We start from the raw sequence: 24,423 nt of genomic DNA, 5'->3' as shown, positions 1-24,423 counted from the left end.
ACGTCATAATCGCGGCGCGCCGGGATGGTGGTAGTGCCTGGGCGGGCCCGGCGTGCACTGCGCGGTAGGGGCCAATGGTGCCTCAGGTCACAATCGCGAGGCGTGACGGGAGTTGTAGTCTTGGGACGGTCTGGCACTTCGCCGAGACCGCTGGGAGCAAAGGGGCGTTACAAGAAGTGCAGCGCGCACTCTATGGCTGTGGCTCCCGTTCCGCTGTGGGCGGTCTGCGTGCTGCGGGTGGCGCTGGCCACCGTCTACTTCCAAGAGGAATTTCTAGACGGAGGTGAAAAGGCGATGTCCGTGGTGGTGGGAAAGTAGGGGCGAAAGCTCCTCCATCCTTGGCTGCCCAGCGGATAGCCAGAGTCGCCATTGGCAACAGCCCATCGCCGCGGGGTCGGTGGTGGCGAAGCTTTGAAGCCTCGAGCCCCCCGCCCCCCCGCCCGCGCGCGCGCGCTCACACACACACACACACACACACACACGCACACACACCTCCATGATTCAAATGAACAGTCTCAGCTCTAACCGGTGTTGTTTCCCCCTACAGAGCGCTGGAGGAACCGCTGGGTGCAGTCCACCAATGACTCCCAATTTGGGCATTTTAGACTCTCGTCGGGGAAATTTTATGGTCATAAGGAAAAGGACAAAGGTTAGTGTAGGAATGGTGAGAAAATGGAGCTAAATGTCAAACACACACGCCTCACCTCCATAGCAACCTTCCGAGGTAGGTGTGGCACACCCATAACACCTCTTACAGCCGTTTCACGGGTGGGGAAGCTAAGGCTTGGATAGGGCCTGGCATTACTTTTTCTCTTTCTTTACTTGCCCAAGGTCGCTCCATTGTATACCCACTAGTGGCAGAAGTTTGGAGACTCCAGGTCTTTGACCTGCAAAAGGAAAATGATTAGGGGATACTTCTCATGTTTATTTCCACTTTAAGCAGGAGAAAAAAATCGACCTAAAAGTTACATGCTGTCAGGTGTATAGATCGTAGGGGTATAGAAAGATGAGTGTTTACATTTGTATGCCCTGGATCAGATAGAGAATGTTTTCAGAGCCCCCGCCCCCTTGCACTGCCCATCCCCCAAGTCGGTAGCCTCCTAGTGCCAAGGATAACTTCTGTCTTCTTCTCATTTCTGATGTTCAAACGTGGACAAACTACACACTTGTTTTTTGCACGGCTGGTGAGATAAGAATGGCTTTTACATATTTTAATTGTTGGGGAAAAATCAAAAGGGGAATGGTATTTTATAATGTATAAAAATTACATAAAATTTAGTGAAACATATGAAATGTCAATATCCATAAGTAAAGTTTTAATGGAACACAGCCATGATCATTCATTGACTTAGGTTCTTTGGCCTTTTGCATGCTATAAAGGCAGTAAGTTGGCACACAGACTGTATAACCCGCGAAGTCTAAAATACTTGATCTCTGGCTTGGCAGAAAAGATTGGCCAACCTCTGGTTCGGATGAAAACTTTTCCTCTTTTCACCAGCCTTCCACTCCACCTCTACCTTGACTCCGCTCCTCCGGTGTTATCCTGTCAGCAGCTTCTGGTTTTCTTTTCTTTCTTTTTTTTTTTTTTTTTTTTTAATTTTTAACGTTTATTTATTATTGAGAGACAGAGCATGAGCATGGGAGGGGCAGAGAGAGGAGGAGACACAGAATCTGAAGGAGGCTCCAGGCTCTGAGCTGTTAGCACAGAGCCTGATGCGGGGCTCGAACTCACAAACCCAGCGAGGTCATGACCTGAGCCGAAGTCAGACGCTTAACCAACTGAGCCACCCAGACGCCCCAGCTTCTGGTTTTCTATTGCATGTGCATTGTGTTTTAAGTTACACGTGGACCGAAAAAGTTGGTCACGATTCAGCCCATAGGACAAAAATGGAGTGAAATTAACAGATTGTTTCATCAAGCTTGTCCAAGGATAGGGGTTTCCATTTGGGTTTTTCCGCACCACATTTTTTCCTCCTCCAATCTGGCATCGTGAGATGCTGTGTTTCGTTCACTCCAGCACACATCTAGTGAGAGCACATGGGCAAGGCACTGGGGATACCCATTAGTTTGGCCCCTTTCATTGTGATCTCCAAGGACCATCACACAGAAGCCATAGATGGAAGGATGAATAGAATTCAGTCGGACAGAAATGGGAAGAGGTGAGAGACGATGGGGGTGGCCGAGGAGGGTGGAGAGACAGAGAGGTGGTGAATCTTGGCCTTAGGAATTGCCTGGGTAGTAAAGGGGTAAAGGAGGGGAGATCCTATGAATTCTTTGAGAAAGGGAAGGGTGGGGGCGGGGAGAGAATGGAGGAGAAAGAAAGAGATGAGTGTGGTATGGGCGGTCAGTCATGAGTTCAGGCTTGGACGTATCGACAGAAAATGTCAAGTGCATTTATGATGGATCTGTGCATAGGCAGGTTTGGGGGCAGGAATGTGGAGCAGGGAAGACTAGATGATAATAAGACTGGCTCTGTTTTCAATAGTGTAAGATAAGGATTTGGTACAGAGCCTAGTGGCTACTGAAAAGGTAGGGGGGTTCATCTTGAACACCTAAACTTCTAAAATATGAGGTGATTCATGTGACAAAAGGGTGGTATCTTTATAAAAAAAAAAAAAAAAAAAAAAAGATGGCAACTGTGCTGTGGGCCAGCTCATCCAGGGCAGGGAAGCACTTTTTTACAGGTCAGCACTCTGTTCTCCATCCACGGTCGTGTGTCCTAAGCAACTCTTTTTTTTTTTTTTTTTTTAATTTTTTTTTTTAACGTGTATTTATTTTTGAGACAGAGAGAGACAGAGCATGAACGGGGGAGGGTCAGAGAGAGAGGGAGACACAGAACCTGAAACAGGCTCCAGGCTCTGAGCCGTCAGCACAGAGCCCGATGCGGGGCTCGAACTCACGGACCGTGAGATCATGACCTGAGCCGAAGTCGGACACTTAATCGACTGAGCCACCCAGGCGCCCCCGAAGCAGCTCTTTTAAGACAGGAATGAGGGGCGCCTGGGTGGCGCAGTCGGTTAGGCGTCCGACTTCAGCCAGGTCACGATCTCACGGTCCGTGAGTTCGAGCCCCGCATCAGGCTCTGGGCTGATGGCTCAGAGCCTGGAGCCTGTTTCTGATTCTGTGTCTCCCTCTCTCTCTGCCCCTCCCCCGTTCATGCTCTGTCTCTCTCTGTCCCAAAAATGAATAAACGTTGAAAAAAAAAAATTTTAAGACAGGAATGAAAGAAAAGACGTAGGATGCTCTGGTTTTTAACAAAGTTGCCGCAAAAGCTTTATTGTGTGTTCCCACCCCTTGGAGGATGAATGGAAGCAAAATTAACTCCTTATCCACTTAGACTGCACATTTGTCATCTACAGCTGAAATGTCTCAATTTAAGACACAACAGTGGTAATACTGAGCACAGAAACAATGGGGTGTGGAAATAGAAGGTTTCTGGCAGCAGAGAGACTGTTAGTGGTATGGCCATCACATATTATTGTGAAGGTGTGTGTGAGGCCCTGGGCTGATGTGAGTGGTTATTCCTGGGGGCAGGGGGAAGGGTGACCATTTAATTCCCTGCAGCACCGAGCGCACGTGCCATTCCTAATCCTTCACGAGTCCTTTTTGTTTAAAGGTCTGCAAACCACGCAAAATGGCCGATTCTATGCCATCTCGGCACGTTTCAAACCGTTTAGCAACAAAGGGAAGACGCTGGTCATTCAGTACACAGTGAAACACGAGCAAAAGATGGACTGTGGAGGGGGCTACGTTAAGATCTTCCCTGCAGATGTGGATCAGAAGAACCTGAATGGAAAATCTCAGTACTATATTATGTTTGGTGAGTTCAGATAGCACAAAACAACCATTTCTGATGACTTTGAACCCTTCCTTCCACTTGATAGAATTCCTCAGAGCAAGACTTGGCTTCAGTAGTAGTGTTGAGTATATCCAACCAAAGGTTTTTAGTACCGTGAAACCTAATTAACATTATAAAAAGGCAACTGTACCATTCTATTGTACTTTTTTTTTAATTTTTTAATGTTTATTTATTTTGAGACAGAGAGAGACAGAGCATGAGCAGGGAAGGGGCAGAGAGAGAGGGAGACACAGAATGTGAAGCAGGCTCCAGGCTCTGAGCTGTCAGCACAGAGCCCGACGCGGGGCTCGAACCCACGAACCGTGAGATCATGACCTGAGCTGAAGTTGGACGCTTAACCGACTGAGTCACCCAGGCGCCCCTCTATTGTACTTTTGAGAGAGTTATTTATGCGATAGTAATGTAGTCCCAAGTATTTGAAATACATCAGGAGTCAGCAGACTTTGGCCACGGGCCACGTCAGCCCACAGACTGTGTTTGTTACGCCCCATGAGCTGAGAATGGGTTTTAATGTTTTTAATGATTAAAAAAATTAAAAGAAGGCTAATATTTTTGACACATGAAAATGGTAGGAAAGCCAAAAACATTTCCTGCCTAGCCCTTGCTGACCCCTGGAACACATTAAATATCTCCTGATACCAGGAGACATTGATTAAAATCTGTGCTAGAATTGGCATGGGACCACATTGGGCCACAGGAACTGGACATAACTGAAGCGTGTGGGTTCAAAAAGTTTTCAGGATAAAGAGGATTCTGGGAAAATGGAATAGGAACTCACCAGGAATCCATCTCCCCACCTGGACAAAAATCAACAGAATATGATGTAACTATTTTGGAACTCTGAAGTCTGTGGAAGGATTGCTTCTTCCAGGGGAAGAATGGGAAGGTTAATTTTGGGCAATTTCAGCTCTTAGCACAGGAGACCTACCCATCCCCCATTTCAAGCCACACGGCAGACAGCTGTGCATGTGCTCCTGGAGCAGCCTATACACAGCTTGCCACAGCCAGGGTGGGCAAAAAGGACCCTGTCCTCCCAGTATCAGGGATCTGAACTCTGATCGCTGCTTCTGATCACAGGAGTGCAAACAAATGAACAGCAGAGTTTTGTGTGTTATTGAAGTGAAACTGGTGTAAATTCTAATTAGAGCATTATAACTTCAAGGTGTTAAATGTAACCCCCATGGTTCCTCCACAAAGGAAATAGCTATAGAATATACACAAAAGGAAGTTAAAAAGGAATTTAAACATTTCCCTACAAAAACTCAAAACGAAAGAAGGGGCGCCTGGGTGGCTCAGTCGGTTAAGCATCCAACTTCAGCTCAGGTCATGATCTTATGGTTTGTGAGTTCGAGCCCCGTATCGGGCTCTGTGCTGAAAGCTCAGAGCCCAGAGCCTGCTTCAGATTCTGTGTCTCCCCCTCTCTCTGATCCTCCCCCACTCATGCTCTTTCTCTCAAAAATAAAAAAAAATAAACATTAAAAAAGTTTTTTTCAAAGAGGTTGAAAGTGGAAGGATGGGAAAAAGTATTCCAGGCAAATAGCACCCAAAAGAGAGCAGAGGTGGCCATACTAATATCAAGCAAAATAGACTTTGAATAAAAGATTACAAGAGACAAGGGACATTATATATTAATAAAAAGGCCAAAAAAATGTAATAACTATAAACATTTACACGCCTAATGAACTTCAAAATATATGAAACAAAAACTGGTAGAATTGAAGGGAGAAATAGGCATAATAAAGAGTACAGCAGAGATAAATGAAATCATGAATGGAAAGACAACAGAGGAAATCAATGAAATCCAAAGTTGGTTCTCCAAAAAGGTCAACAAAATTGACAAAACCTTTACCTAGATGGACAAAGAAAGAAGACTCAAATTACTAAAATCAGAAATGGGATGTTACTACCACTTCTGCAGAAATAAAAAGAATTATATAAGAGAGTGCTAAGAACAATTATACACCCCAAAATTGGATAACCTTGGTAAAATGGACAAATTCCTCGAAACACAAAAGCTGCCAAGACTCAATCATGAAAAAATAGAAAATCTGAAGAGGCTTATAAATAGTAAGGAGCTTGAAGCAGTAAACCAAAATCTCCCAATAAAGCAAAATCTTGAATCTGATGAACCTCTCACCAATTCTACCAAACATTTAAAGAAGGACTAACACCAATCCTTCTCAAACTTTTCAAAAAAACATTGAAGAGGTGGGAACATGTACTTCCTAACTCATTCCATGAGGCTAGCATTATCCTGATACCAAAGCCAGACACTAAAAGAAAACTACAGACCAATATTCTTATAAACATTGATGCAAAAATCCTCAACAAAATACTAGCAAACAGAAGTCAGCAGCATATTGAAAGGATTATACACCATGACCAAGTGGCATTTCTTCTTTGTCTGCAAGGGTGATTTGAAATATGAAAATCAGTCAATAGTATATGCCGCATCAACAGAATGAAAGAAAAAAAGAAACACATGATCATCACAATTGATGCAGAAAAAGCATTCGACAAAATTCAATACCCTTTCATGATAAAACAGTTGACGAACTAGAAATAGCAGGAAACTACTTCAACATAATAAAAGCCATATATGAAAAACCCATAGCAAACATACACAGTGGTGAAAGACAAAGCTTTTCCTGTAAGATCAGGAACAAGGCAAACATGCCCACTTTCACCACTTTTTTTTTTTTTAAGTTTGTTTATTTTGAGAGAAAGAAGGGGAGAGAGAATGCCCAAGTGCAAGCAGGGGAGGGGCAGAGAGAGAAGGAGAGAGAATTCCAAGCAGGGGTTCGAACTCACAAATCATGAAATCATGACCTGAGCCGAAATCAAGAGTTGGATGCTCAACCAACTGAGCCACCCAGGTGCCCCCACTTTCACCACTTCTTTTCAACATACTACTGGAAGTTCTAGCCAGAGCAAACAAGCAAGAAAAATAAATAAAAGCCATCCAAATTGGAAAGAAAGAAGTAAAATGATCTGTTTGCAGATGATTTGATCTTACATAGAGAAAACCATAGAGATTGCACAAAAAAACCTATTAGAATTAATGAATGAATTCAGCAAAGTAGCAGGATACAAAGTCAACACACAAAAAACAGTTACGTTCCTATATGTGAACAATGAACAATCTGAAAGGGAAGTTACAAAAATAATTCCATTTACAATAGCATCCAAAAGAGTAAAATACTTAGGAATTAAGCAAGGAGGTGAAAAATTCATACAGTGATAACTACAAAATATTGCTGAAAGAAATTAAAGAAGATGTAAATAAATGGAAAGACATTCCATGTTCATGGAATGGAAGACTTAATAGTGTTAAAATGTTAACACTAGCCAAAGCATTCTACAGATTCTAAAAACAATATACAAATTCAATCCAATTCCTATTAAAATTCCAATGACTTTTTTTTTTTTTTGGCAGAAATGGAAAAACCCATTCTAACATTCATGTGGAATCTCAAGGGACCCTGAATAGCCAAAACAATCTCAAAAAAGAAGAACAAGACTAGAGGGCTCAAGTGTCCATCTGCAAATGAATGGATATACAAATGTGGTATCCATATAATGGACTATCATTCAGCTTTATAAAGGAGGGAAATTTTGATACAGGCTACAACATGGAAGAACCTTGAGGACATTATTCTAAGTGAAATAAGCCAGTCACAAAAAGACAAATACTATCCAATTCCACTTATTTTATTTTAGGTCCTTGGAGTAGTCAAAATTATAGAGCCAGAAGATAGAATGGTGGTTGCCAGGGGCTGAGACAGGGGAGAATGGGGAGTTAGTGTTTAATAAATATAGAGTTCCAGTTTTGTAAGATGAAGAGTCATGGGGATGGGCAGTGGGATGGTTGCTCAACACAGCAAATGTATTTAATACCCCTGAAGGTACACTTAAAAATGACCCAGACAGTAAATCTCATGTATATTTTACCACAGTTAAAAAATAAGTGAAAAAAATCTTTAAAAAAAATTTTTTAATGTTTATTTTTGAGAGAGAGAGAGAGAGAGAGAGACAGAAGGCAAGTGGGGGAGGGGCAGAGAGAGAGGGAGACACAGAATCCGAAGCAGGCTCCAGACTCTGAGCTGTCAGCACAGAGCCCAATGCGGGGCTCAAACCCACGAACCGTGAGATCATGACCTGAGCCAAAGTTGGACGCTTAACCGGTTGACTGAGCCACCCAGGCACCCCCCAAAAATATTGGAAATGTAATTTCAAAATATCTGCCTGTAATTCAAGTTTGAGGAATCTTTTTTCAAAGTTCTTTTCTCTCGTGACATGGATGTATTGCAGAAGTTTTCTCTGTCCTGGTTTTCCAGTGCATATCTTTGAATTTATTGTGATCAGCATCAGCCTTCAGACACCTGTTACACTGTTCTCATGTTTGTATGTACAGCTGGTCATAGTGTTATAGAAGTAGAGAGAATAGATATTATATTATTTATTGAATCTGGATATAATCCTGCCCTGTCTTGGAGGGCAAGGTGACTTCTCTAAGGCCACCACATTACATATATGCAAAGTTTCCACCAATTGCATAGTCCCTGACCCCTGCTCTCTTCTCCACCATGACTCCAATTTACTGTTGCATTTAAAATCTGGAACGAGGGGCGCCTGGGTGGCTCAATTGGTTGGGCGGCCGACTTCGGCTCAGGTCATGATCTCGCGGTCTGTGAGTTTGAGCCCCGCGTCGGGCTCTGTGCTGACAGCTCGGAGCCTGAAGCCTGTTTCAGATTCTGTGTCTCCCTCTCTCTGACCGTCCCCCATTCATGCTCTGTCTCTCTCTGTCTCAAAAATAAATAAACGTTAAAAAAATTTTTTTTAAATAAAAAATAAAAAAATAAAATCTGGAACGAAGAACAAACATCTTTATTTTGATTAAAAAGGAAATTAAAATGTCTTCATTTAGGTTATTTTTATTTTCTTAAAACAGGATGCCAGCGATACAAATGCAGTCTTAAATTACGTTTAAAACCCTAGGAAACAGGTAACACAGCTTCCATTTTGCAAATAAAGAAACTGAGGCTCACGAAGATTAAACTTACTTGCCCCAAATCAGGTCAGCCTGGCTTTAGAGCCTATCTGTCTACTCCCATTTCTTCATAAAAATCCATTACATGCATAAATATTTTATGATCTCTCTTAATGGAAAATGTCCAGATTTCCCAGGCATGCCCGGGCATGTTCTGAAGCCTAATTTAATATTTAAAGCATGTGGGTGCTTAGAAATCAGAAAATTCTGACCAACTTTGAAGGGAAAATTTCATATTTTAATCCTGAGGTGGTAGACTTTCATACAGATAGTTCACATACCATAGCTTTTGTTTTAAAAATTGAACTGGAATGTTTTCCAGTGATTTAAAAAAAAAAAAAAAAAGGAAATTACATAAACATTGTCCTCTGAGAACTCAGCTGGGAGGTAGACATGCTGTTCTTTGTGGGTCCCTCAGGATGCTACTTCTAAGTTCAATGTCATATCCACTCTGGCAAATTGATGATATCCTTTAATTATGTGCAGCCTGGATCTCTCTTATTCTGGAGGTTCATCACTGCAAGTTGTAGAAAAAAAAAAAAAATTGCCGTCATCTGCTTGTGTTTACACAGGGTTTGCCTCACAGAATCCCCAGGGGCGGGTGCAGCCCCGGGTCAATGGATGTGGTGGAATTTGATTCGAGACAGAAAGACACCCAGAGGGTCTAGTACATTCCGGAGGCTTAAGCTCAGTAAAGCAGCAGCAGGGTAATTGCAAACATCCTCAAGGTTGGACAAATTTTCCAGATACCTCCTGCAAACCTTGTTTACTACATTCAGAAAGTCTTAGCCTGAATATGTGCCCGCGTGTTGTCTTGGGACACACATAATGATAATAACAAATATTGAGCATTGCCATATTAAATGCTTTACATACCTGAGCCCATTTAATTGGCAAAGTAGCCTTGGAAGTCAAGATTAACATCCCCATTTTAGAGAGCAGGACACGGGGGCGTAGGTAGCTGCGTAGCTGCAAATAGCTGCAAATCTCTATGACAACGTCCGATTATTCCTGCACCTATAGACTTCTGGTGCCTCGTATATTATTTCACAATGATTGGGGGTCTCCTGGGGTGATGCATCATAGAAAGAAATTGAGAGCAGCTAATATTTTTTTTTGTAGGGCCCGATATTTGTGGATTTGATATCAAGAAAGTTCATGTTATTTTACACTTCAAGAATCAGTATCACTCAAACAAGAAATCAATCAGGTGTAAGGTAAGTGCTTCTGTATTCAAATCTGTGATTGTGTTAACTCTTTTTTTTAATGTTTATTTATTTTGAGAGAGAGAGAGAGAAGGGAAGGGGCAGAGAGGGAGGGAAAGAGAGAGAATCCAAAGCAGGATCCACACTGTCAGCAGAGCCCAACTCGGAGCTTGAACACACGAACTGTGAGATCATACCCTGAGCTGAAATCAAGAGTCGGATGCTTAACTGACTGAGCCACCCAGCCACCTGTGTTAACTCTTTTTTTTTTTTTTTTTTTTTAATTTTTTTTTTTTTTTTTCAACGTTTATTTATTTTTGGGACAGAGAGAGACAGAGCATGAACGGGGGAGGGGCAGAGAGAGAGGGAGACACAGAATCGGAAACAGGCTCCAGGCTCTGAGCCATCAGCCCAGAGCCCGACGCGGGGCTCGAACTCCCGGACCGCGAGATCGTGACCTGGCTGAAGTCGGACGCTTAACCGACTGCGCCACCCAGGCGCCCCATTGTGTTAACTCTTAATGACAGCATGAATTTAGAGAAAATCCTTTTGATCTTAAAATAGTTAACTGAGCCAGGTATGGATCTTAGCAAACACACCCCCATGCCCCAGGTTTCCAGTTTAGCAGTGTTATTAGAGATATTTGCCTACCCCTTTGGCTTGTTTTCTGACGTTTGTACCCATCAGGAGGGCATCCTCACTTTTCACTGTGAGCTGTGACATCGTATTATAATCTGCCTTATAAGGGTTACAATAGAATAGTCACATTTCAGCGGTGTCCGTCCTCACTATGGAATAAAATATTCAGGCTGGGACGCAAAAACATCCTGAAGAAATTAATCTTCAACATACCAAAACATTTACAAATGGGAATGTTTCTAAAATGGAAGCATACTTTCTTACTTTTTACCACGGATCCTGTGAAAACAGCACTGATGCCTTCCTAACTCCACGGCCCAGCCCAGGGCTTCTCCCAAGAGGCAGTTTGCATCAGGTCCCCGGCTCCGGGCCCGCGGAAGGGAAGTACACTCCCCGATGCAACCCCTCTATTTGAATGTAGCCACCAGGAAGCAGGGACCTGACTCCTGGGGCATCCCCAGTGCCCAGAGCTTCAACATGGGGGGCCTCCACAAGTCTGGGCAAATCTGGGCAGGAGGCCGGGGTGCATCTGGAGAGCACAGTGACTGCACAGAGGGGAAGTGTCCATAATCGCCACTTATGCAGTCCTGACCCAAGCCGGGGTGTGTTCGGTCTCTTCACAAAGCCCCAGTGAGTCTCCCGTTGGCAGCCTCATTGCTCTCTTGGGGTCCCACCCGCCGACCTGGTAGCTGCAAAGGATCATCAGGTCCTCTTTAAATGGAGAGGCCTGACATCGCTCCTGTGGGGGTGAGGGAGAGCTCGACGGCCAACTGAGTGCACAGGTTTTACAACTGATTCCCGAGGAATTGTTCAGTTGCACATTGGATGTGTGGGAGAGCCCGGGGATGACACTACAGAGGCCATGAAGTCTGGCCTGGACTGTGCTGGGGAGGTCAGAGCATGACAAGCTCAGGACAGCAAGCCTATGGGGCCCCGAGTGGCACCCGCAGATTGATGATGCCCTCAGACATGTGCTATTTCTGCACCTGCTAGAAAAAGAAAAGATGCTTCTGTTGAAGGAGCACTGACTCACAGCAGGTTGTTGGTGTTCCCAGGGAGGAGAAGCTACGTCCAGTGGGGTTGGATTCATTCTGTGATGCTGTGAAAGAAAGGCTGAGAATCTCCCCTGCAGGCAGTGGTCAGCCCTCAGGGGTTTTCAAGGAGAGGGGCAGATCTGCCTGTTGGAGAAATACCTCAGATGTTCTGGGGGGCGGGGGCTGGAGGGACAGGGTGATCGATAGGCAGGGAGAAGGGTGAGACTGTGAGGCCAAGGCTTCAACGGGATACAGAACATGGGACCGTTTTTGACAGATGATTCAGGGGTGGGACCCAGAGGACTTTGTGATATTCGGAATTCGGCTACTGGGTATGTGGTCGATGAATCTCAGCAGCATTGCTGTTAATCAGGGAGAAACAAAGACCAGTGGGGGGGCCAGGCCACACTCGAGAGATGTGTTTGGAACCATTGGTTGTGGACTCCTGGCAGACATCCAGGTAGAGGTGTCCAGAAAGTTGTTGGAAACTCCACTCTGTAGCTCAGGCCAATGGTTAGGATTAAAGATCCTGGTTTGGATCCATTGCATATGTGTGGGAGAGGATGTTATACCTCGGGATGGCCAATGAACCCAAAGTCTAAATTAGGAAAGGTGAGTGGAGACAAAGACGGGCAGAGATCAGGGAGGGAGCATTGGGAGAAGCCTGTACTCAGTTGTCACAGCGAGCTACAGAGGTTGAGAGGAACACGGAGCAGACAGAACCATCGGCCGTGGTGTGGACAGCAGCCTGTGTCCCTCAGAACAGAGCAGAGGGGTACTGAAGAAGCTTTTACTTTTGGCTCTTAGCAGGGGGAGAATCCTCCTGATGGAGCCTTTAAGATGCTGAGACAGTGGTTCCCAAACCTGAGCCCTGAGCAGCATCAGCATCTTTGGAAGGTCTGTGCAGGAGACTGGAGGGTCCATTCAGGTGCTGATACAGCAGGTCAGGCTGACCCGGCGACAGACATTTCTAGGGCATGCCCCATGACAATGACCAGGCAGCCCCACTGCTGACAGGCAGGCACATCTTGGGCACCCCCGACCTCCCCAGACACCTGCCCATCCACCTCCCATTTGTCATTTATTGAATGCTTGCCCAATGCTTCCCTTGTGTCTGGGGCTTTTAACTGTGACCAAGAGAGACACTAGGCCTGCCCTTGCTAGACAGCTCAGAGCATTAGAAAGGTCCCCCCTGTGTTGAAAAAATAGACTGGGCTTCATTTGGTATCTTTCAGAATACAGAACAAGAAATCGTGTTCCACATAACTTTTCATAAACCGAACAGAGCAGTGGTGTTTGGGTTACACCAAGACCCTGTCATAACCACCTGTGGGATTCTAGGTGGGAAGCATTGTCTACACATAAGGGAACCAGCCACTCAAGAGAAGTCAGCTGGTAGTGCGGAAGTTTTCTACAAGGGAGCGATTTCTTCTGTGGGCCACATTTTGTAGTCAAGTCAACCCCTGTCCCTAGAAACACTCTTCTTGCTGTTTACAGCAAAGCTTTGACCAACAGTGACTTAAATCACATACGTAGACCTGCCCTGAAATGTCAAAGGTCTCATCGTTATCCTTTCTCCCCTTAAAACGTGCAGGTTGATGGATTTACACACCTCTATGCTCTGGTTTTAAGACCGGACCTCACTTACGAAGTGAAAATTGACGGTCAATCAATTGAATCCGGCGACATCGAGTATGACTGGAACTTAACGTCACTTAAGAAGATGGAGAAGTCCTCCGCAGAGTCCAAGGATTGGGACCAGGCGAAAGATGACAAATCCCAGGTGTGCATTTTCCACGAACATCTCCACAGAGTGTGCCAGTGGAGTTTGTAAGTACGCAGGTCCTTCATGATGGCTGCATGGCTGGTAATCATGATGCCCACATGGTCACAACCAAAGTGCCCTCCCTGGAACATTTGCCGCTGAAACCGGCCACATAGCTTCACGCTTCCAGGGATCGTGAAAGGGTCTTTACAAAATCTGCGATGAAAGTGAGCAAGTTTTTTTTTTTTTTAACCCATGTGGTTTTTGTTTTTTTTTTTAAGGATATTGAATCAGCAATCTTTTTTTTTTTTTTTTTTAATTTTTTTTTTTTTCAACGTTTATTTATTTTTGGGACAGAGAGAGACAGAGCATGAACGGGGGAGGGGCAGAGAGAGAGGGAGACACAGAATCACAAACAGGCTCCAGGCTCTGAGCCATCAGCCCAGAGCCTGACGCGGGGCTCGAACTCACGGACCGTGAGATCATGACCTGGCTGAAGTCGGACGCTTAACCGACTGCGCCACCCAGGCGCCCCTCAGCAATCTTTATAAAAGTGATTTTTTGTCTTATTTTGCTATTCTGAATTTGAACATGAAGTATTTTTTGAGCATCGCACTTGTGACTGACGACCAAGAATCAGTTAACGTAATGGGTCTGCGTGAGTTTTCCTAGGGTTGCTTAACAAAGGACCGCAAAGTGGGTGGCTTAAAAATGACAGGAGTGTAGGGGGGCGGGGGGGGAGCCAGGGTGGCTCAGTGGGTTGAACATCCGACCTCAGTCCAGGTCACGATCTCACGGTTCGTGACTTCAAGCCCCACATTGGGCTCGCTGCTGTCAGTACAGAGCCTGCTTCTGATCCTCTGTCCCCCTCTCTCTGCCTCTCCCCGACTTGCGCTCTCAAAAATAAATAAAACATTAAAGATCATGACAGAGGGGCGCCTGGGTGGCTCAGTTGGTTAAGTGTCCGACTTTGGCTCAGGTCATGATCTCATGGTTCTTGAGTTCGAGCCCCCACATTGGGCTCTGTGCTGATAGCTCAGAGCCTGGAGCCCTCTTCGGATTCTGTGCCTCCTTCTCTCTCTCTGCCCCACCCCTACTCGCTCACGCTCTCTCTCTCTCTCTCTCTCTCTCTCCAAAATAAATTAACATTAAAAAAAAAAGGACAAATGTATTCTCTCATGGTTCTTGAGGGCAGAAGGCAGAAATCCAGGATATCAGTAGGGTAACACTCCCTCTGAAGGATCTTGGGGACAATCCTTCCTTGTTTCTTCCAGCTTCCGTTGGTTCTAGGAGTTCCTTGGCTGGTAGACCTCAATCTCTGCCCTGCCCCCCCCCCCACATGTCCTCCTCTTCTTGTGTCTCTCCTATCACTTATAAAGACATTTGTCATTGGACTTAGGGCCCACCTGGATCATCCAGAAAGATGTGCCTCAAGATCCTTACCTTAATTACTTCTTCAAAGATCCTTTGTTCAATATAAGCTTGCATTCCCAGATTCCGAGATTTTGGACGTGGACAAACCCTTACCCAGAACTACCACTCAGCCCACTACAAGCTACCTTCTGTTTTGTTTTGTTTTGTGTTTAGTTTACATTTATTTATTGTTGCAATGTTTTGTTTGAGCATCAAACACTACTCCAAACCCATGAACCATTTGCCTTAAGACGGTTGTCTTTGCTGTACGGCAATTAATGTCTGTGTTTACGATTAATTTCTGGCAACTTAAACCTGCTCAGTGGCTTTGCTGTCTGATAATCAAGTATGTCGTCATAGACAATGTAATCATTAAAGCAAAAGAGCAAAGTTTCTCCCTCCCTTACTGAACTACCTTAAAAACAGACCAAAAAAGTAGTTTTCACCTGGAAAGAGCACTTACTTTAAACAAGGTACAGAGGGGCCCTTGGGTGGCTCAGTCGGTTAAGTGTCCGACCTCAGCTCAGGTCATGATCTCATGGTTTGTGAGTTCGAGCCCTGCGTCGGGCTCTGTGCTGACAACTCAGGGCCTGGAACCTGCTTCAGATTCTGTGTCTCCCTCTCTCTCTGTCCCATCCCCACTTGTCCTCTGTCTCTCTCTGTCTCTGTCTCTCTCTGTCTCTCTCTGTCTCTCTCTCTCTCTCTCAAAAATAAATAAATAGTAAAATTAAAAAACAAGCAAACAGAAAAACAAGGCACAGAATGGCGAAGAAACTGACCTTGCAGCCCTCTGGCTATGCAGGAGAGGACACAGGTCTTAGGATGAAAGTCCTGGCTGCCTCTGAGCTACAACGATGCGGGCTAGCAGTGTTGTGTGCCTTAGGGCTGAGCGTACTTGAGGTGGGTCCCTGGTGGAGCTGAATCATACGCTCAGAAGCTGGCCTCCAAACTGGCTGTGTTTTGTCCATATGTTCAGTTCTGTGTGAACTCCTAAGCAAATTAGTTCATTATGGCATTATGATTTGACAGCCTGCAATTATAAGGAGCTGGCTACTCGGACTGCATTGTAACCATTTCCTGGTCCCAGCACAAGAGTGGCTCATCTGTTGCCAGTTGAGGTGGGAGCAAAAAAGCCGACTGGGAGCCACCAAATCCTACGTGTCAGTCATTAAGAAATATTGCATATCATGAAAAAGCCCCAGTCTTTTTTTGTTTGTTACTTTTGAGAAAGAGTGCGTGTGAGCAGGGGAGGGGCAGGGAGAGAGGGAGACAGAGGATCCCAAGTGGGCTCTGTGTTGATAGTAGTGAGCCTGATGCGGGGCTCGAACCTACGAACTGTGAGATCATGACCTGAGCCAAAGTCAGACACTTAACCAACTGAGCCACCTAGGTGCCCCAGTCTAAGTGCAAAATGTTACAATTTTTCAGTTATTCTAAAAGAGAAAATGTCATTGTACACAACTTTTAAGTTTTTATGTGTTTTTTTTAAAGTTTACTTATGTATTTTGAGAGACAGAGAGCACAGTCAGGGGATGGGCAGAAAGAGAGGGAGAGAGAGGATCGCAAGTGGTCTCCGTGATGTCAGCACAGAGCCCAACTCGGGGCTCAAACCCACGAACCATGAAATCACGATCTGAGCTGAGATCAAGAGTCAGATGCTCAATCAACTAAGCCACCCAGATGCCCCTGGTTTTATATGTTTATCTGAATATTAATCCATAGCACCTTTTATTCATCCATTTATGTTTTTATAAAGTCTTTTTTAGTGTTTATTTTTGAAAGAGAGAGACAGAGAGTGAGCAGGAGAGGGGCAGAGAGAAAGAGAGACACAGAATCCGGAATGGGCTCCAGGCTCTGAGCTGTCGTGGGGCTTGAACTCACGAACCGTGAGATCGTGACCTGAGCCAAAGTCGGACGCTTAACCCACTGAGCTACCCAGGCGCCCCATTGTCATCCATTTATTTATTCAACAAATATTTGTTCAACACCTCCTGAGCCACGTACAGACATAGAGACTCAGATATATGTGTATATATATGAGTGCATGTCTACATGTGTATATGTGTATACAAATGTGCATGTGTGTTAATGTGTATATGTATATGTGTGTCCACATCTATTATACACACAGATTATACATGTGTGTGCATGTATTATATGCATGCATATGTGCATGTATGTGTATGCATATATTTATATGTGTATACTGTGACTGTTAATATACATATGTATATATTTTATATAATATGTGTGTAAAGTCTAAATAACATAACTGCTTTTCTCCTGCTACCCAGCAATCCCCAGGTAAATCCTGGAACATTTCTTGGTTGTCCAGCCTCTCTCTCTGGAACATTCCATGCACGACTGTGATGTAGAAGGACAGACCACCTAACCAGCAGTGACTGTGTGGCCCCTTCCCCCCAACATCACTTCTGTCCCAACATTTTTTTTTTTTTTTAATTTATTTTTGAGACAGAGAGAGACAGAGCATGAACAGGGGAGGGCCAGAGAGAGAGGGCGACACAGAATCCGAAGCAGGCTCCAGGCTCTAAGCTGTCAGCACAGAGCCCAACGCGGGGCTCGAACTCACGGACAGTGAGATCATGACCTGAGCCGAAGTTGGATGCTCAACCGACTGAGCCACCCAGGCGGCCCTGTCCCAACATTTTTAAGTTTAGCCACTATGTTGAGTTTTCCAGACTGTTGTCCCTCACCAGTTTGGGAAGGGCGGTGTGATCATGCCAAGGCTTAGGGAGAAAATCCGGGCAGCGTGGGGCCTTGACATCCTCGGTGGGACTGAGAACCCTGAGCACTTGGCCCTTTGATCACCAAATTGATGGGCAAATTATGATTTGACAGCCTGCAATGGGCCCATGCATAATGGGCCCATCGGCCTGCTCCTGCCTCCGGGTAGCTAAGAATTTCTTTTCTCAAATCTGAGATTTGATTGTTTTTTTCCTTACACATGGTAAGGACTGGGAGAAGCATTTTCTGGATGCCAGTGCCAGTAAGCCAAGCGACTGGAACAGCGAACTGGACGGGGACTGGCAGGCGCCGATGCTGCAGAAGCCTCCGTACCAGGTGGGTGGTGTCTTCTTCCTACGATGCCCCAGGATGGCCCTCCCCCGCCTCTGCCTGCGTCCCTCCGGACCCACACTTAGGTTCTGTTGTTGCAGGATGGCCTGAAACCAGAGGGTATAGACAAAGACGTTTGGCTCCATCAGAAGCTGAAAAATACCCATTATTTGACGGAGTACGACCTCTCAGAATTTGAGAACATTGGTGCCATTGGACTGGAGCTTTGGCAGGTTACTTGGTTTTAAATTTGCTATCACGCGGGGGCGCCTGGGTGGCTCAGGAAGTTGAGCGTCCAACTCTTGATTTCAGCTCAGGTCATGATCCCGGGGTCGTGGGATAGAGCCATGCGTCGGGATTCTCTCTCTCTCTCTCTCTCTCTCTCTCTCTCCCCCTCCCCTTCTGCCCCTCCCCCACTGAAAGAAAGAAAGAAAGAAAGAAAGAAAAAATAAATAAATAAATTTGCTGCAGTTTGATAACTCTGAGCTTCAGCCTAAACTCCTGCATTCGCATAGCTGGTATTCCTTGAGCTCCTACTGTGTGCCTGGTATTCCTTGAACTCCTACTGTGTACCTGGTACCCATACCTGGACTCAAGACGTAATTCAGCCATGAACAAAACAGACATCCTTTCTACCCTCCTTTTTTTTTTTTTTTTTTTTTTTGCATTTCCCGTCTCCCTCGCTGCCCCCTGGGGGTTTGTCACTCCTCAGCCTGGAGTTGACCTGTGGGGCCCATCAGCTTTAGGGCAAGACTGCAGATTCTGATGCTAGCAGAGTGTCCAGCGTGGAGCCTGAGACCCTGCCTCCCCAGCAAGCTCTCAGGTGGTGCTGACGCTGCGGGCTGACTTTGCACAGTCAAGTTCTCGGGCAGTGGTGGGCGAACATCGCAAGCGCTCGAGTCCCTTGAGTGCTCTTCAGTCTCCACGCCCAGGCAGCACCCCAGACCAGTTAAGTCAGCATCCCTGGGGGGGACGCCAGGCATCAGGAGTTTCTAAGTTTGAGAACCAGTGCCTCGGAGGGAAGGGATGCTTCAGAAATGGGTTTAGGCACATGCTACTGTTGAGATCCAATCACCGTTAGGGTCCTGAGCCACATACAATTGCTTTTTGGTGCAAAGTTGTTGTATTTGTCACGTCAATAAGGAAGGCCTTATTTTCATCCACAGGTGAGATCAGGAACCATCTTCGATAACTTCCTGATCACAGACGATGAAGGGTATGCTGAGAATTTTGGCAAAGCCACTTGGGGGGAAACTAAGGTATGACACACAATGAACTTTTTGTTCATCATTCATTTATTTCTGTACTTGAGTCTAACATATAGGAAAGGGCTTGATGGATTTTTATTAGTAAACGTCCCACCCAGATCAAGGTACAGAATGTTACTAGCGTTCTGGGAACCTCCTCATACCCCCTCCCTGCCGGTAGCTGCCCCCAAAAAGAACCACTATCCCATTGCCATACATTTGACCTTTTGAAATTCATGTAAGTGGAGCCATCCAATAGTTACTCATTCAGGCAGTGCTGTGAGGTTCATATTATCTAATACAGCAGCAGCTCATTCTTACTGTGTGAATATTCCAGAAGGTATATATCCGTTCTCTGTTGATGCAGCTTTGGATTGCTTCCAGCTTGTGGCCTCACGAATAAAGCTGTTACCGTCATTCCCGTGTGTGTCTTTCAGTGGACACATGCCCAGGACAGGACAGCCTGGGTCACAAGGTCCCACACAGCCCAACAGTTTTCAATGTGTCATCCTCTTTTCTGTTTCCTTTTGCAGAGGTTGAGAGTTACAGTTTATGCCGCATCTTTGGCCACGCTTGGTATCATTGTCAGTTGTTGACAAGTCAAATTTACTGAAGCATAATATGCACACTGTAAGATTTATCTTTTTTTGGTGTGGAAGCCTATGACTTTTGATAAACGCATACAGTTGTGAAACCACCAACAAAGATCCAGATGTAGGGGGGCCTGGGTGGCTCAGTCGGTTAAGCGTTTGACCTTGGCTCACGTCACTATCTCATGGTCTGTGAGTTCGAGCCCCGCGTCGGGCTCTGTGCTGACAGCTCAGAGCCTAGAGCCTGTTTCCGAGTCTGTGTCTCCCTCTCTCTCTGCCCCTCCCCCCGCTCACGCTCTGTCTCTCTCTCTCTCAAAAAATAAATAAACATTAAAAATTTTTTTTTAAATGGGACGAACTGGGGGTGCCTGGGTGGCTCAGTCAGTTAAGCGTCCGACTTCAGCTCAGCTCATGATATAATGGTTTGCGGGTTCAAGCCCTGCATCAGGTTCTGTGCTGACAGCTCGGAGCCTAGAGTCTGCTTCAAATTCTGTGTCTTCCTCTCTCTCTGCCCCTCCCCTACTCATGCACTTTCTCTCAAAAATAAACATTAAAAAAGTTAAAAAAATAAAAAAAAGAACCAGATGTAGAACAAGATCATCATCCCCAAAAGTCTCTTGGGCCCTTTGGAGCCAAACCCTCTCCCACTTCAGCCTCCACTGACCTGGTATCTGCCCTTACAGCCTCAACTTTTCGAAGTATCATGTAAATGGAGTAACCTAGCATGTGGTCTTTTTGAGCCTGCTCCTCAAGCATAATGTGTCTGAGATTGAGCCATGTTTGGGGTATTAGTCAGTAATTGGTTTCTTCTTATTGCTGGGTAGTTTTATTTTTTTTAATTTTTATTATTTTTGTAATCTTTATTTATTTTTGAGAGACAGAGGGAGACAGAGCATGAGCGGAGGAGGGGCAGAGAGAAAGGGAGACCCAGAATCCGAAGCAGGCTCCAGGCTCTGAGATGTCAGCACAGAGCCCGATGTGGGGCTCCAACCCACAAACTGTGAGATCATGACCTGAGCCGAAGTCGGACGCTTAACCGACTGAGCCACCCAGGCGCCCCAGTAGTTTTATTTTTTTTAATTTTTCAATGTTTATTTATTTATTTTGAGAGAGAAAGGAAGTGGGGGAGGGGCAGAGAGAAGGGGCGAGAGAGAATCCCAAGCAGGCTCCGCACTGTCAGCGCAGAGCCCAACACGGGGCTCTAATTCACGAACTGTGAGTTCATGACCGGAACCGGGATCAAGAGTCAGATGCTTAACCAACTGAGCCCCCACCAGGCACCCCATTGGTAGTTTTATCTGTTCACCAGTTGACAGACAATTGGGTGTTTCCAATTTTTGACATATGATCAAAGCTGTTATGAATATTTACTTAACAGTTTTTTCTGTGTGGATGCGGGCCTTCAGTTCTCTGGCGTAAATAGCCAGGAATAGGCGGGTCCTACAAGAGGGGTTTAACCCCAGAAGAACCTGCCAGGCTGTTCCTGGGGGGGCTGTGCTGTCTCGCGTCCTCAACCAGCACGGGGATTGTGGGTTTCTCTAGGCGCGTAGGGGTATTTCCAGTTTTAGTTTTCTTACCCTGGTAACAAATGAAGGTTGGCCCTGTTTTATGGCTTTTGTGGCCCTTTGGATATCCCTTTTTGTGAACCGCTTGCGTTTGATTTATTGCTTCAGTTGAAGTGTAGTTGGCGTACAATATTATATTGGTTGCAGGTGTACAACATAGTGATTCAACATTTATGTACGTTAAGAAATGTTCACCATGATAAGTCTAGCTACCACCTGTCACCGTACAAAGTTATTACAGTATTATTGACTATATCATCTATGCTGCACATGACATCCCCATGACTTATTTATATTTTGTAACTGGAAGTTTGTACTTTTTGACCCCCTTCACTCATTTTGTGTACCCTCTTTCATTCCCCACCCCCCACCGTGTCTGATAAGCACCAACCTGTTCTCTGTATCTATGAGCTTGGTTTTTTTTTTTTTTTTATTATTCCACATATAAGTGAGATCATATGGTATTTGTCTTTCTTCATCTTACTTATTTCACTTAGCATAATGCCTTCAAGGTCCATCCGTGTTGCTGCAGATGGCAAGATTTCATTCTCTTTTATGGCTAAGTAATATTCCACTGCGTGTGTGCGTGTGTGTGTGTGCATGTGCGTGTGTGTGTGTGTGTGTGTCACATTTTCTTTATCCATTCATTGGTTGGTGGGCAGTTGGGTTGCTCTTAGTCTGGGCTATTGTAGATAATGCTGGAATAAATATGGGGGTGCAGATATCCTTTTGAGATGTTTTCGTTTTCTTCAGAGAAATACTCAGAAGTGGAATTACGGGATTATATGGTATTACTATTTTTAATTTGAGGGGAACCATCATACTGTTTTCTGTAGTGATTGCCCCAATTTACATTCCTACCAATAGTGTATGAGGGATCCCTTTTCGCTACATCCTTGGCCAGCGCTTTTTATCTAGTGTTTTTTTTTTTTTTTAATATATATAATAGCCATTCTGACAGGTGTGAGGTGATATCTCATTGTGGTTTTAATTTGTATTTTCCTGATAAGTGATAATGAGCATTTTTTTATGTTGGCCTGTTGGTCTGTGGGCCATCTGGATGTCTTCTTTGGAAAATGTCCATTCAGATCCTCTGTCCGTTTTTTCCATCAGATTTTTTTTTTTTTGCTATTAAGTTGTATAAGTTCTTTATATATTTTGGATATGAACCTCTCATTAGATATGATTTGCAAATATTTCCTCCCATTGAGCGGGTTGCCTTTTCATTTTGTTGATCGTGAGGGAGCCATTTCTTCTTGAATCTGATTTCTCCCGTAAAGCTTTACCAAAACTCTTTTTCAGTAAGGACTACGGGAACCTTCTTGATGTTGTCTGCACTGCTAACCCTTGTGTTGATCACATGAGCCTGGGTTTTTTTCACTTAGGTTCCGAGGACTCCTTTCACTACCCATTCACTGCTCAGCTGATGGAAGGACAGGGGCCCAGGTACTCTGGGAAGAGAAGGAAGCAGATGGGTGTATTTGTGTCCTGTGGCCACTGTAACAGATTACCACAAATTGGCTCGCTTAACACAACACAGATTCATCATCTCACAGGTCTGGATGCCCGAAGTCCAAAATCACTATCAGTGGACTGAAATCAAGGCCTCAGCAGGGCTGAGCAGCCTGAGCAGCCCTCCAAGGGCTCTGCGGGAGCATCCTTCCTTCGCCTCTTGCAGCCTCCGGTGGCCCCTAGTGTCCCTTGGTTTGTGGCCATGTGGCTCTGTTTCTGCCTCTGTCTTCACGTGGTCTTCTCTTCTGTGTATGTGTCAAATCTCTCTCTGTCTCCTATGAGGACATTAGTGATGGATTTTAGCGTCCATTTGATGACCCAGGATAATCTTCCTATCTCAACATGCTTAACTTAATCATATTTGCAAAGACCCTTTTCCCATAGAAGGTCCCATTTACAGGATCCGGGATTAAGGCCTGGATCCTTGGGGGCTCTTCTAAGCTGCCCCCAGGCGGTGTGGAGGCTTGTAGAAGGCAAGGGCAGGCTGAAGGTGGATCCCCAGTCCACTCCCTGGAAACACAACCCCCAGCGGCTAATGTCTCATGTATCTGTTTCTTTCTCCAAGGGCCCAGAAAGGGAGATGGATGCCATACAGGCCAAGGAGGAAATGAAGAAGGCCCGTGAGGAAGATGAGGAGGACCTGCTGATGGGCAGGTTTGGTGGGCACGACAAAGGTTTCCAGAGATTTCACAGGAGGGACGAATTCTAGTCATTCCCACCCCAGATAAAGATGATGGGTAAAGCCTTGCTTCTACTTTAATCTACATTTAAAAGTGCAAACATCAACATATGTGGTAATCTGTCCAATTTTCTTTGAAAATGTTCCTATGCTTCTCAGTGGGGTCGGCCTGGTTTTCCCTGGGGCTCCCTCCCTGCTGCTCACAGAGATTTTTCTCCACAAATCTGAGTGCTAGAAGCTACAGGCCAGTGACAGTCTGGCCCAAATCATGATGCTCTTCTCTTAGCCCCCAAAATGTTGTATAAATAGAAGTTGGTAGGGGCACCCGGGTGGCTCAGTCAGTTGAGTGGCCGACTACAGCTCAGGTCATGATCTCGCGGTGTGTGAGTTTAAGCACCACATCGGGCTCTGTGCTGACAGCTCGGAGCCTGTAGCCTGCTTGAGATTCTGTGTCTCCCTCTCTCTGCCCCTTCCCTGTTTCCTCTCTGTCTCTCTCTCTCTCAAAAATAATAAACATGAAAAAAAAAAGTTGGTAAAACTGATTTTGAAAAAGGAGAACTGATGCCCTTTTTTTCTTCAGGCTGTAAATTACCAATAGCATATGCTAACCTTTTCCAATACAAAATCTTTTTTTAAATTTATTTTTGAGAGAGAGAGACAGAGAGTGCGAGTGGGGGAGGGGCAGACACAGAATCTGAAACAGGCTCCAGGCTCTGAGCTGTCAGCACAGAGTTCGAGCCCCCAACACGGGGCTTGAACTCATGAACCGTGAGATCATGACCTGAGCTGA

At 45.2% G+C, this 24,423-nt stretch overlaps 1 protein-coding gene across 2 annotated transcripts; it reads left to right on the top strand.

Annotated features, from left to right (window-relative positions):
* The first annotated feature begins 66 nt into the window (after nt 1–66).
* On the top strand, nt 67–23,740 carry CALR3 (calreticulin 3). 2 transcript variants are annotated; one of them, XM_045492434.1, is made up of 9 exons: nt 67–283; nt 548–649; nt 3,617–3,820; nt 10,032–10,126; nt 13,382–13,570; nt 17,939–18,046; nt 18,142–18,273; nt 19,207–19,299; nt 22,999–23,250. In XM_045492434.1, exons 1-9 carry the CDS (start codon nt 193–195, stop codon nt 23,233–23,235), a joined length of 1,251 nt encoding a protein of 416 aa, XP_045348390.1. In that variant the 5' UTR covers nt 67–192; the 3' UTR covers nt 23,236–23,250. The 2 variants fall into 2 exon arrangements, with proteins under 2 accessions (XP_045348390.1, XP_045348391.1); XM_045492435.1 differs by lacking the exon at nt 22,999–23,250 and adding an exon at nt 23,520–23,740 and having other exon boundaries at nt 77–283.
* Nucleotides 23,741–24,423: the final 683 nt, after the last annotated feature.

The sequence above is a fragment of the Leopardus geoffroyi genome, chromosome A2, assembly GCF_018350155.1.
Source record: "Leopardus geoffroyi isolate Oge1 chromosome A2, O.geoffroyi_Oge1_pat1.0, whole genome shotgun sequence".
Classification (NCBI taxonomy): domain Eukaryota; kingdom Metazoa; phylum Chordata; class Mammalia; order Carnivora; family Felidae; genus Leopardus; species Leopardus geoffroyi.
The sequence above is the reverse complement of the archived record's forward strand: the minus strand, read 5'-3'. Positions and strand labels throughout refer to the sequence as shown.